The 14,676-nt window shown below is 40.1% G+C and overlaps 1 protein-coding gene across 3 annotated transcripts in view; it reads left to right on the forward strand.

The window, feature by feature from the left end:
- Positions 1 to 14,676, forward strand: part of LOC104578150 (sodium channel protein type 5 subunit alpha) — a 160,270-nt gene that overhangs the window by 39,765 nt on the left and 105,829 nt on the right. For all 3 annotated transcript variants that reach the window (XM_088534772.1, XM_088534773.1, XM_088534771.1), the window contains exons 8-9: positions 10,925 to 11,066; positions 12,666 to 12,863. In XM_088534772.1, the coding sequence (XP_088390898.1) occupies positions 10,925 to 11,066; positions 12,666 to 12,863 (340 nt within the window). The remainder of the gene's footprint in view (positions 1 to 10,924; positions 11,067 to 12,665; positions 12,864 to 14,676) is intronic.

Consider the following 14,676-nt stretch of genomic DNA (forward strand, 5'->3'; position numbering starts at 1 on the left):
GGGTGCCAGAGAGAGAAGCTTTGCTTTCTGCTGCCACTGTCTATATCTGTATTTACACAAAACAAAGGATAAACTGAAGTGTCAGCCTTCCCTCTGCATGTCTTGCATGTCTGATCTCTATTGCCAGTCTAATTTAGACTGTAAGCTCCTTGGGCAGAGGGCCATGCTTTCCTCTTTGTTTGTTCCAAGGAAGGTACAATGTCAGCATTCATTAATTAAGTGCTTTGTTGATTGTAATACATTGCATTTATCCAGGCTCAGGCTGGACTCCAAGCCTACTGGGATATTTCCTGGGGATCCCAGGATTTGGCAGTCTACCTATGGCAGTGGAATTCAGCCTTTGCTAGCTTATTGACAGTAATACTGAGCAAGAAATGTTCAACATGGCAACAATATGTTGCACATCATGAAATATTATACATTGTTCTCCCTGATGACCTGCATGGTGGCGGAGGCAGGCTGCTAATGCCATGAGCAATGTCAAAAGGGCTCATTATGTTATCTACAGTTTGTGAATCATGGCTGAAGCATCATTGCTCTAGAACTGTCCGAATGACATAAGGATGTATGGATTTAAGAACTGGGTTCCAGCAAGATATATTAGCAAAACCAATCTTGTTTCCTTCCCTAGATGGACATGTCAGCAGGAAGTTGTGCTTACAGCAAACCTCCTGTGGAGCCTCTAGGCCTGGGAGAGAGTCACAGCCCAAGATAGCAAGGAAAGAACTTCCAGACCACCATGAGGAAAAAGTCACCCCCAGGCCCTTAGCACATCATCAAAGCCATGAGTTTTTGTGCCATTAAGGAGAACCAATTTTCCTTTTGCTCATCAGCTCTTTTCTCTTCAGCTTCTCGCTAACTTAGATAGATATTTCATACCATAGGTTAAGGACTGATTTGAAATGCCTAAGAATGAGAACAAATACCCCTACTGTTTTTTATCTCAGGGTTAGAAAGTGTTGTCTCATCTGCTGTACCTTGTGCTGAGTCCCTGCCTCAGGTCAGTTAAGAGTAAGTGAGTTCATCAGATTTTGGTTCCCTATTTATTAGAGATGCAATTAATGACGAGTGAGAAGGTCTCAGCTTGGAATCCATTACCATGTGAGGCAGAGGAGACATCTGACAAGGCAGAGTCTGAAAGTTCCTATCATTTTTGGACCTTGTTGCTGTCCCTTCTCTGGAATAACTTGGATTTATTAGCTTCTGGGGCACACTGAGGTCTCAGAGGAAAGGTTGGGAAGGGTGGTGTCATGTGTGCACTCCTGGAGGGATTTGCTGTTAGAGTGAGGATATTTGTGTTGTGGCTGAGATATTAAATCTCAAGGTAATTGACAAAACCACTTTAGTGCATTTTAAAAGCAAGTTAATGACACTCTGAGGTTTGGCTGGCTGCTGTTATTATAGAAGAGTAAAAAAAAAAATCTAAATAAATCTACTATGACAATTATTAGGTGAGGAGAGTCAGATGGTCTGATGTAAGAGTGTTTAGTGATGGAGACTGCAACCTGAGCTGAAACACCAGGCCAAAATCAGCAGGGAAATGATCATCAGTGGATGCTACATCACAGGCAACCTAATTATCTCAAAGGTGGGGGCTTTATTGCATTACTAGGAGGGACTGTTTTCTGAACAAGCACCCAAACTGCCAATAAAGCAGGAGGTAATGGATCTAGCTAATATTGATTTTAGCTCAGAAGGGATTTGAATAGATGGATGTCACTCAGCAGCAGCAAACATAACATGCATCTCTAGTACTTTACCTGGCAGATGGAAGAAAAAAAAATGTTTATTTATCTTTTCAGGTGTGCTCAAGCACCCTTGAGGAGATACTTTGAAAATCACATTGCATGAGACATGACATGAGTGTTGGGGAGAGGGCACAGTTTTTGGCTGCTCAAAGGGCAGCGTGTCTGTGGGGTTTCCCATGTAATCTCTCAGAAACTTTCTTCCGGATGCCTGAAATTTGATTTTTCTTCATTTAATGAAATAGAAATTTTGTGTTGTTTTTATTTTGTTTATCCAACTGCATTTTTTTTCCCTTTGATGTACTGATGTAACAAGTAGAATTTGCTTTGTATTTACAAGGAACAAAGAGTCCAGTGGAAACAAGAAGTAATGTTTGGAGTAGACAGAAAATCAAATGATTGTGATCAAAGATGTTCCTTGGCTCAAAGTGAATGCTGGTGACACGTGCTTAGTGTTTCACAACAAGCACATTCAGAGCACTACGTTAATGGAAAAATCCTCTGCTCTGAGACGTGTCACAGATTGGTCAGACGCTGGAAGCTGTGATGACAGCAAGCCTCTTTTAACAAAAAAAAAAAAAAAAATGGAGTGTGATATTTACAGTATTCACATTTCTAGTTTTAGTTTTGGGGTTAGATTTGGCTGTTCTGTTAGATATGGCTACCCTGGGATTTATGCCAGTTGATTCTTTTTGCCATTTCACCTACTTTGATTTGATTTGGTTAAAACAAATGGAGAAAGCTCTGTCACTCTGATTTTTCAAAGGGATCACAAATTCCCCTATTAATCTGTCCTGCCATTTAATTACTGGTTTTGTAGCTCATGCAATTTTGGGCACCTGGCTTAAGTTCTGAGACAAGGTCCAGTACAACAACCAAATGCCTAGAAGACCTTAGCCAGAAGTGGAGGGTGGAAGCTGCTCTAGCCATCATGAAACCCATCATCACAGTTTGCTCTAGGCAGAGGAGGTGGTAGAGTTGGCCCTTGCCACCAAGCAGCACTTTGGCCTACCATGTCAAAGCAGTCCTTGAGGGCCAACTTGCCATATTTCTGCAGGTGTTTATGGGGAACTCTTGAGTGACACTGCCAAAGGCATAGCCTATAGCTGGGCCCTTTCTTTTTTTCTATTAAAATGTGGACAAGTCTGGGTGCTTGATGCCTGTCCCAGTTGATGGCACATGGCCAGCACCATACAAAATAACCAGAATGAGCACATATATCAGGATGACTTGGCCTCGTCCCTATTTTTAGATGCAACTGAACACCAGCAGCCCCTCTTCCAGGTATTTCCCTGCTCTAGTTGCTGGACGAATCTCTTAGCAAGTAGTTTGTGCACTGCACTATGCATCATGCAGCACCAACCGGACTTGTGCCACCAGTACAATTACCACATGCTCCTTATTGCTGAATATTAACCATTCATTTTGATAAGATGCCCAATACGGTGGAGTCTTGCTTCCTGTCAGACTTAAGGGGACTGCAGCAGCTTGGAATTATCTGTCCATGGAAAAGCAAGATATATTTCAGCTCTAAAGCTGAAATACAATGCTGTTATAATTTCACCGGGACATTTTCCTACTGCTGTTTTTCTTCCTTCTCAGCCTGAAGGTTTGGAAGAGCAATAGCAACAGCAAGGAAATTTTTGCATTAGAAGAAACACAAACAGGAAAAATGCTATGAACGTGCAAAAATGCTATGAAACAAGCAGAAAAAGAGCTACTTACCTCTTTGTTCTTTTCACTTTTTTCACTCGTATCTACAACAGGGAACCAGCTCTTTCAGAAAAGTGTGCATGTTTTAAGTCTATTGTATCCTCTTCAGATCTCAAGGTCAAAGTCAGACTGCTTAATTTCTCTTTTTTTCCCTTCTCACATGATATGAACGGTATATTCAGCTTGTGGGCAGGAATAGTCTACAAGATCGTACTGACAATGGAAGTACATTTGCATCGTGTCTCTACTGATATTACCAAAAAGACTAGTAAGCAGGAAGGAAAAGCAGCCAGCAAAGCTACTTCAGGATGTAACAAGAAAGCACCTTTGGCAACTGCATCCTAGGAACTGTTGCTATAGAAACTTTAGCTACCTTTATCCTCACTATGACCTTGATTTTTCTTAACAAGGACATTAATGTAATATACAGAGTGGGGTAAGATTCTGTACAGTTTTGTAAATCCTGCTGTCACCAGGCTTATTGTGTGTAGAGGACATAGAAGTGATACAACGCTCCGCAAAATCTTTAAGGGAATCCTGACTCCTTCTACAACATCACTAGAGAAAAAAAAAAATCTTTGCTGTGGCATTTTGGGGCATTTTATTAAGGTAATCAATGCCAGCATACAAAACCAGACCAGATACCTATTTTCGTACTACGGTGAGCAACATTTCCACGCTCAGTACTCCAAGCCAACACACTGTCAGCAGTACTCACAGCGCGCGTAGCGATGCAGCACTTTGATCTCTCCCAGCTGCAGTAATAACATTCCTTCACTTTCATAACATTCCTTCCTCCATGTGGTGGTTAAAGCTGTTTGCAAAGGCTTATCACACTCTTGGAGGCTGGAGATGAAGCACGCACTGCACGGAGGAGCGGTGCCGCTGTCACACACCTCCCTTGTTTTCCCCACCGCCGTCGTGTATATCTGCTGCTCTCGCTGGTCCTCTGCTTGCAGCAACCTGCATGAAGTGCCCTCCAGAAGAGTGAGTTGGACAGAGTGCTCTCCCACTGTTCTTATTTCCCGCTGCAAAGCTGGTGAGCCACACAACACAACCCCAGCTGTGCTGGACATTGCAGACCTGCCACGGGGAATATTGCCCAGAATCATTGCTTTTGTTCTGCTGCTGGCAATTAGGAGCGCTGCAGCTCTGAGCCTCCTGAACCAAAACCAATTTTATTAGCATTTTTATGAATACTCAAAGGCCTTCAGTGGAGGCTTCGTTGTGCTTGGTGCTGGGCAAGTAGGGTGAGAAGAGACTGCTTTGCTGAGAGGGCTGGTATTGCAGAGGTGCAGCCCATGAACCAGAAGGGATGAAGACCTGGCATTGTCTTTGTAGTCGAACATATTGTGTTGATAGGGAGGGTCAGAAATGGGAAAGATCCGGGGAAACAACTAGTCAAAAGTCACCTCTGAAAGGATGAGCTTTGTCAGGTGGGGCTCACCCTGGCAGAGCTTATATTTAACTGAGTGCAAGAACAGGCCCATCATAGGGAATGGGCTACCTGGGAGCGTAGGCATGCGCTTCATGGACCGATGTGCTTGTAATGCTGACCGGATTCAATCCAATGCGGCAGATGGGTGGTGGGAAAGGTTGGAAAGACCTGTAGAGTATGGAAAGGGCTTCTGTTCCTAAACACGACTACTTTAAATTACCAACAAAGTGATGGTATTTTGTAAAGAGTGAACTGTATTGCTTAAACTGTTAGGGCCTATGACCCAATTACATCCTAGTTTAATAAGCAATAACAGTCCTTCAGACTGTGCAGGATATCTTAAATGAGTTTGAGTAGATTTCCGATGCAAACAGCATAAGCTTTTCTCTCCACTCTGTGTTGGTTACAATGACATTAAGAGGAAGGTGGCTTGCTCATGGTGACAAAGCCTCTCCAATGCATGTAGAAATCACAAAAAAAGCAAGTAAGTCAGTTGGAAGATGATGCAGTGGCTATAGGGCGCAACATTTTGTATTGTATAGATACAGATTTTAGAGGCAACATTAATAGTCTCAACTCCTAGGGATCAGATTGTGTATTTGGAAGATCACGTCCCTAGTTAAATAGTGGCAGTAGGGACTAAATCAAAATCCACTCAGTTCTTAAGGATGGGTAGCCATTACCTCTTAGCCAAAGCTGCAATAGACTCATCAGCAACATGAGAGGAGCTGATGGGTTGCATTCTTCATTAAAGAGCAATCTATTATTTTGTTTATGATGATAAACAGTTGGCCAACATTCTGGTCAATAAGGTCAGCAGCAAAACCATTGTCCAGTCCCCTGATTGCCTGAGGACTCATGAGAAGTTGTTTACTTGATGCTGCATGAAGTTTAAAAAAGCCATACTGGGTCAGATGGAGTTTTCCTCTTGCATGTTTGCATGTGTGCACCAAGGGGTTGGTATCTCAATCTAAAACTGGATTTTCCATGTGCCTGAACATGCAGGCAGCAGGGGAATCTGAAACTTGTCTGCATGTGCAAGCCAGTGCTCTGCACAGGTCAACCCGTGAACCTGTAAACAAGCCTGCTCATGTGAGCCTCTTTCCATTTCCTCCTCTAGTTTCAGTGCTTGGTTTTTGTTGTCCTTTATTCAGAGCTCTTTTATTTTTTTCCCCACAGAATTTGTTTGGCTTTTCTTGCATCATGCTTCTTTCAGCTTGTTAGACCTTTTGCTTTAAAAGTTGTCCATCCAGTTTTTTTCCAAGCCCTCAGGCCTCTGGAGTGAGAGCTGCTGGAGGCTTGCAGTCAGGCCTCACCAATGTGAAATGTGCCTCTGTGAGCCAAGTATTGGTTCTAGCAATGCTTTAGATGGTAATTAATGGAGAGCTATAAGTCAGACCCTTTAACAGTGAAGAGCTTTAATACAGCAAAATAAAGAACAGAAGAAGAAGAGCAACCTATGAGCTTTAGGAAGACCAAACCCCATCAACTATGGTGTCCAGACACGGCCAGGATGGTGCTGGGCTCACTGTCTTTCTCTGGTCATCCTCAGGCCATCCTTTGTTTAAAAATCTTGCTCTGTTTCAGAAGGGGCAGTTTCATCTTATAAGAATAAAAATTAGCCTAAAGTTCTGTATTTGGTTTTACTGCATTCCTTGACTCCCTGTCTGACTGCTTGTTTCCTCCCTTCAAACCAAGGGAGGGGAAGAAAACATTGAAAGTGCAGAGAAAAGCACTGGGACCTATGTCCTGAGGGACACAGGCCTCTCCTCCGTGACGCTGAGGACTTCAGCACAAAGAAGCAGGTCAAAAGCTGTGAGCATCAGCATATTGTGGAGGCCATGGGTACCCACTCTCCTTCTAGCTGTTATTTCCATGCTTTAAAATTCCCTTGTATTCATGCAAGGATATTTTTCATTCCATTAGAATTAGCCATGTGTCAAATATGTCAACTATAAACTTTTCAGCTTGTTATTTTGAATTCTTGGCCTCAGGCTGTGCCCTCAGCAGAAACACTAAAAATCCTTTGCCACAATATGGTTACAAGTCTTTTTTTTTTTTTGAGTTTTGGTGTGGTTTTTTTGGTTGTTGTTTTGTTTTGTTTATTTTTGGCAGGGAGATTCCCTTTCTCTCCAATTTTTCTTCTTTTATATGCAATTCTGTGTAGCAAAGTATAGTGTGCTTCTTCAAGCAACATCAAATAAAAGTGTGGACTTTACCTTACAGATGTCATAGCTGACATTAGCAGCTGTTTATTGCTAACACCTAGTAATACATACACAGCACTTGGAACCGAATGTCACAATCCAGCACGTGGTTGTTTAAAAATCTTCTTTTATTGCACAGGCGTATTGGCCACTGCAGTCTGAATCAGCAGGTTACTTGGCTTGTTGAGATCAAACTCTTGAGCCAGAGCGTTTTGTGATTATGCCCCTCAGCTATAGCTCTCTGGCATTCCCAATCTATGTTACTTAAAACAAAGCTGTTTCTTATGTTCTTTAATTTCCTGTACCAATGCCAGCTTAAAATGGTGATTACAGCCTGATGGATAAGTAGGTAGACTGATGCTTTTAACTTTTCTGAATCAATGACACTAATTTTATTGTGATTAATTGAATGGCATCCTGTGAGGCTCCTGTGAAGGATGTTGTATTTATGTAGTTTGCTGTCATCGCCCATTCCTGTGCATCAGAGGAGAGTGCAATCCTGTGAAATGCTTTTTTTGTAGGGAACAGAAGCTAAAGGCTTTGCTCAAACATCTAAAGGGGGTGACATTATTATTTATCTAAGATGCTTCAGCCAAATCCTGCGACTCCTTTAAAAAGTCTTTAAAAAAGGAGCAAAAGGTGTCAGCTCCAGAATAGTATTTTTATGTGAGATTCTTCTGCCTAAGTTTCTGTAAAGTGTTTTTTTTTTTTCTAGGAAGTAGCATTTTCTTTTACTCATAGTGTTTCTAAAGTTTTCCCACAAACTATGAGTTATCACTTTTATCAGCTACAAAGGAGGGTGAGCAAGAGTAAGAGGTAAAAAAGTAAAGGATTTTATCTCAAGTGTCTGGTCTTCATAAGAGGGTTGTGATCTAATGTTAATAGCATTTTCTAGGTGAAGTTCATGCTTTTCGTGATGCAAACACCTCGTTCGAATGCTCTTACAGCTGAGAGTGATATTAGAGTACCATGTGCAGTCATTGCAGAGTCAGACAGTTCTTTTTCACACTAGCAATCTATTGCTGAGTGGAAAAGGTTTTAGAGACACATAAAGACAAAAATAAACATGAAAAAATAGTAAATGAAACAGAAAATGTTAGTCTGAGATAACCATTGTTCACTTCCATAGCAAGAGGAGTTGCATCTCTATTTCCGAGAGCTTTCCAAGCAATTGTAGTAAATTACTTTTAGTGGTTGCTCTAATCTATTTCAAAAAGGAGTCTCCATTCTGGAGTCTGCAATGTTGACAGTGATTGCAATAGTCTGTAGACTCTGATCTTGTGGTGCCAAGAAGTTCATATGAGAGTAGATCTGAGTGCAGACACTCCCAATATTTCCCCTTCTTTTGACCACAGTGCTCACTTGCACAGATTGGTGATTGGGGAGATTTAACAGCATGAAGAAATTGAGAGGATAAAGCCTTGCTTTCGTTCAAAACAATGGCAAAACTTCCATTTTGCCTAATTTGTGCTAGGTGTAACTCAGTTTCCAACCTGCTTAAGTTCACCTTAAAAGTAATATCTCTCAGGTCTATCATGAATGTACTCAACCATTAGTTATAACTTCAAAATCCAAGCAGTGAGACCAGCTCAGTGCAGTCATTTGGGATAGGTCTTTAGTGGAAGACTAAGGAAAATCTCTCCATATCTGGTCACAATCCATCTCTCCATAATCCAACTTAGTCCAAATTTGGACAGCAGCAAATCAGAGGCAGAAGTCTAATGGTAGATCCTGAAAGCAGATCCTGCCGTTAGGAGATGGTAGCTTTAATTTGAAGGCTGTTGCAAACAAGGACACAGATATACCACAGAAATTCAGAGTGCATATGCACATTTTAGAAAGAAAAAAGACGCACAATTGTAATTTCTGCATTTTTCTCCCTTAATTCAGTAATGATACTTTAAATAATATGAAGCCAAAGTAGGAAAGGTCTGGGAGGAGGCACTTTTAGGCCAACGGTGAAAAAAATTAAGTTTCTCTGTTTTCTTTCTATGTGAGATATATTTGCTATTGTCTAAATTCTCAACTGATTTAAATTTACTTGGCTGTACCTAAGCTGATAGAATGACTTATCATATTCACACTTGTATATTATATTTCATTAAACATAAACAATTCTTTTTCATTTTGTTGTTCTTTCTACAGTCAACAGCAAATATGGAAAGAGGCAACATCTTGCAATGCTTCAGCATTCCCCTTTCAGTGTTCAAAGCTGACTTATTTAAAAATTTGTGCTTGACTAATGATATTAAATTAAGCCTCTTAAAGTGTCGTTGAGTGTTTAATGTTGGTGGCTGACACTGCAGGAGATTTGTAACTTCAAAACCTATAGCAACATATTCTCATCTGAACATGCAATCCAGGGTTACTTACTGTGCTGTAAAGATTTGATCTCTATCAATGTATAATTGCTATGTCTTTTCAAAAATTCCTTGATTTTCATACCGAAATACCCTACTTCCTTGAGAACCGTTTTTTTTTCTTTTTTGGGGGGGGGGAGGGGAGGGAGTGGCACTTTGTTACTATTTCATTATTATTACTTTTCATTATTTATATTGCCAGTTTTCAGTTTGATTTATGGCAATATTCTGCTTTGCTAAAAAATAGCAGCGGCTGAAGCACTCTGAGGGTTATTAGTGGTGGAAAAAATTAAAAGCTGTGCACATTGGGCACATTCCACGTGCCTGGTGAAGTGTCGTTTGAGCTCAAGTGACTGAATATTTCTCAGTAGTCAGACTGTCTGAAGCAGTTCAGAAAACCTCGATTCCTCCTCCTGGCAGGTGGAGTTTCAAGCTCACCATCTGCCAGAGCAGCGACTTTTGCTCTCTTAACAACCTCCTGCTTGGAGGTTGGTTTCTGCCAAAGCCTCTGATCTGTTCTTGTAATGGGGAAGTGTCTGGTGGTTCGTGCTATGCAGGGGATGTGTGGTGTAGATCTTTTGGCAAAACATTTATTTTACATGACAGTCAGAGCAAGGCTGTCCCTTCCACCTTACGATTCATGTGATGATTCAGCTGAGTACTTACTTAGAACCATAGCTAGCTGTAAAGCAGAAGATCTCTTTTCTCTCTCTCTCCCTCTCTTTTTTTTTTTTTTTAATTGACATAGGGGTTAGAAAATTGGTAGTAAAGAGTGTCACAGTTTAATGAGACTCAATGATAGTCATGCCAACCTGCAAGCCATCTATTAAGGGAATGTGCAAGATGCACCTGAAGAAAATTTTCCTGGGAGAAACAGAAAAGATGTTATGATCCCAGACTACCTTAATGACTCAAACAAAGGATTGGATATTTTAGATTAAAGATTAAGTCCTTCCAGAGGGTGGTAAGCATGTATGGTAAGCAATGTGAGGGTGGAAGGTATTCAGATGACGTCCACTGATGTAGTCCAAACAGCAACAGATCACGAAACCTGAAAAACTGGTTTGCCATCACAGTGGTACCCAGAACTGTCTTAAAAGTGATGTTTATGATTTTAATTAGGGATAATTGCCAGGATAACAAAGATATTTAAACACTAACATCCTGCTTATACCTCTAACTCCTGTCTATTTCAAAAACCTGGTATACTGGGCACTCATTTGCCATTGCAGCTCAAGCTTATTTCTCAGTTTGTCCTTTCAAAGAAAAAAATAATTTCACAAAGGTCTTAGGTACTATGAGTTAGCTATACACTTATAGTTGTCTCTTGTGTTTTCACTCAATGGTCAAATTTACTTACAAGCCTATAACTGAAAGGGTTCAGTATGATTCCTTGGAAATCAATTCCTCTACATCGAAGCCATTTCTAATATGCCCCATTTATTGTCCCATATTTTTCAGCTCGTGTCCTGAGGGATATATATGCCTGAAGGCTGGGGAAAACCCTGACCATGGCTACACGAGTTTTGACACTTTTGGCTGGGCCTTTCTCTCTTTGTTCCGTCTTATGACTCAGGATTATTGGGAACGTCTCTATCAACAGGTACGACTTTTTTTGTAAATTTTAAAAAATATAAAATAAACACACTTGTTGTAAAGGTTACAGATAAATATCCAATCATTAAAAAGAAGAAGAAGAAAAAAAAAAAAGATCAGTAGATCACCGTGTTCTGGGCAAGAATTGATTAATTCCTACAATTAATTTCTTAGGAGTGATGATACCAGAAGACATTAAACTGGGTGTATGGAGACAAAGGGGAAAATTGGTACTTAGAGAAAGAAGTTTTGAATGAGTAATTTATCTAAATCTGAATTAAGCTTGCCACTTACTAAAGAGAGCCATATCAACACTTAATGGTTGGTTGGTGGCTGGTATAACATCAACTAGTCTCCTGTGTCCAGCTCAAAGGAAAAGTCTAGAAAAGCTCCTGTGTACTTGCCTATCTCTTCTTGCAAGATGTGACAATGACCATAAAATCACTGGACAATGAGACCACCTGGCATCCATTCAGTTCTCCCTATGGAAATTTTTTCACCAGCGAGGTCTAACAACTAGGGGTAATGTTGGAGTCACAGTTAACTTATCGTCCTGTTTGCAAGATTGTCTGGTTGGAAATACTCATTTTAGCATACGTTTCTTGAAATGTATGTGAACTCAGATTCAGAACCAAATTACATGCTCTGTCCATGATTTACTTCTGCATCTCAAAAATGCCAAAACTGAAGGATACTCTTAAGGAAATCAGCAGAGCTAGCATTGCTAGATACTATTGTGAAGGTACTGATATAGGCATCTTTGAAGGTACTGAGAATTTCAGCTTCACATGCTGTCAGTTCCACAATTTGGTTTCAGGAGAACAAAAAACAGAATGAAATCAAAGATTCTTTAAACCACTGGAAACATTTCCTTGATAGAGAACTTATGTACAACTCAGAAAAGTTGGAACTGTCATTGCAAATAACACCAAGCCCTTTTGTTATTTGGCCCTGTAATATCACACAGTGGTTGATACCACTAGCATCAGATTCTTGACCATGAGAGATATCCATAACAAGCTCAATCTGTAACCCTAAACTTCATTAATGTCCCTAAATGTGGTAGAGAATGAGGCAACACAGTCAGTGGAGCCCAGGATCATTATTCTGAAGTAGATATCTAAAAAGTTCACATGAATGATACCCTGAAAGTATCTATTTTTTCCCACTGACTATAAAGGGACCTAGATTGTAGATACCTAAAGGGAAACCAGATGAATACTAGTTGGAAAGTCTCTATGCATGGGGCAAAAATAGATTGGGTATGTGAGAGAAGCTTTCACTGCAGCTAATTGTAAGATTATCTGCTCTCAAAAGAAATCCAGCAAAGGTGTTTGGCAAAGGAGGAAAACATGCTTGTATCTTTCGGCAAGGCACATAGAATTTTTTACTGCACCATGAACAATTCTTTAAGAGAAGTTTATTTCCTTGGATGTGGTTTTCATTTGTCCTGAAAGGGATTCTGTTTGGGATATGAGCAATTGCAGAATGAAATAATACTGTAAATATAAGTCCTAAAAAAAATGAAAGTCATCTTTGTTTGTTTGTTTGTTTGTTTTAAAAGTATTGTGAACAAGTGTTAGCTATTTAATTTTTGTATTTACAGACTCTCAGATCTGCTGGGAAGATCTACATGCTCTTTTTTATGCTGGTCATCTTCCTGGGCTCATTTTATTTGGTCAACCTAATTCTGGCTGTTGTAGCCATGGCGTATGAAGAGCAGAACCAAGCCACTATTGCGGAAACAGAGGAGAAGGAAAGGAAGTTTCGGGAAGCCATGGAGATGTTAAAGAAAGAGCAGGAGGTCTGTAACCTATGACATGATTAGGGTTGGGTAATTTGAACAGTCAGTACCTTGACATTCACGTTATTTTACATTTTCATGATCACTGAAATAAGAGTTTTCTTGAAAACAGCTTATTATTTATTATCCAGGACAGAGTCTAAAAGAAAAATGATGGCTCTTCCTGCTAGAATCGGGGACATTTAGGGTTTACATATAAACCTGTACACTGTTGTGCCGGTTTAACTGTATTAGCCCAAGCCATCAGAGGAAGTTATATTGATTGACATAAAAGATGTTTTCATGAGGGTGTAACTACATTTGCATTGAGCACAGACCAATGATTTTGGTAGCTCCTTCATAGCCCTGGCTGAATGTTCTTCCTTCAGCTCTTTAGTTCATGTTCATTTCCACACTGTTTCATTCAAACAGCCATTAACACCCAATTGCCTGATAAAGAAGATCACAATGGAGGGCACCCAGTTTGTAACATAAATGTCTTTGTACCCAAGCAAATGAACAGGCAGATCTGAGGTTAAGTTTCACACATTATGCAACAGATATGGATTTAATGTCATGTTGTAAGTTTGAGAAAAAAGGGAAGTCAAAGCAACATAGTCTTAATAGCACTAGTTAATTTGCCTGTGGTTTGTGTGGAGTAGAAAGTCTTTATTAGCCAACCGAAGAGAACATTTTAGGTGTTGTGAGCAAGAAGACAATGAGTCTGAAATAACATGCAACACAGTATTTCAGAGGAATAAATGCTCGATACACAATATAAACTAATATACATAATTTTCGTTTGGGTACATATGGCTTCAGGGCCTAATCCAAAGCCCATTTAAACCCTTGGAAAGAAAATAGAAAATACATTTCATCCTTGACAAAGTATTAGTAGAGGCTTATGCATCGACTAAGTCCGTTTAAAGATCTATTTTGATGGTTTAAGCAATAGGTAGAGGCAATTTAGTCCATATAGAGGTGCTTTGAACAGAATAACTTTCTGCCATAACCTCAGGGAGTAAACTGAACTCCAACTCATACCTATTTTATACAAATTTTCATGTGTTTTGACTCCAGCAGAGCTCTTCCTAATAACAGTCAGTTCTAGTAGCCCCAGCTATAATTAAAGTTACTTAAGAATTTCCTTTTGAAGGCTTTGATTTCAGTTAAGCCTGCATGTATGTACACACACACACACAAAAAAGGAACAATAAGCCCTGAAAGTCAGAATGTGCCAAAATAAAGGTTGCTCATGCAAACCTAATTTGTTCCATTTATGCATATGCATTATAGCATAGTCTTTTCTCACATGATCATGTCTAATTTTCCCTGGGCCCTACACAGTACATGGACAGTGGGCAGTACATGACTCAAGAGCAGCTCTTCACTTTCACATCATTCTCTATGTAGCCTTAGGCCTACTCAAGCATGCTGTTCCTTATGCAGGCATTTTGTTCAGAGTCTGCTTCGAAGAGAAAATAACATCTTCAGAGGCTTTTCAGAGGCTTTTGTCACCATATAAACTTTGTGTGCTTCAAAAAGATTTATGTGTATTTGAAATAGTCTTGGAATACTATTCCAGTTTTATGGAGAGGAAGCTTTGGAAAAGAGGGATTAAAGTCAAACATATTCATTCACTGGTTTTGGGGTGTCAGAGATGCCTGGGTACTATTGCCTGTCACTTCATATCTACCAGATACAGTCCTGCATGACTTCTCCAGGCATTCTGCATGCTGACTCCTAACTGGGATAATTTTGTACCTGTCTCTGAACAGAAGATGTTTGGTGGGACCGAGAGGCTTATCCTGTATTCTAGGCTCAGAGGAGAAAT

This window comes from Tinamus guttatus, unplaced genomic scaffold, assembly GCF_059628265.1.
Source record: "Tinamus guttatus ecotype Peru unplaced genomic scaffold, ASM5962826v1 Tinamus_guttatus_pri_ptg000599l, whole genome shotgun sequence".
Taxonomy (NCBI): domain Eukaryota; kingdom Metazoa; phylum Chordata; class Aves; order Tinamiformes; family Tinamidae; genus Tinamus; species Tinamus guttatus.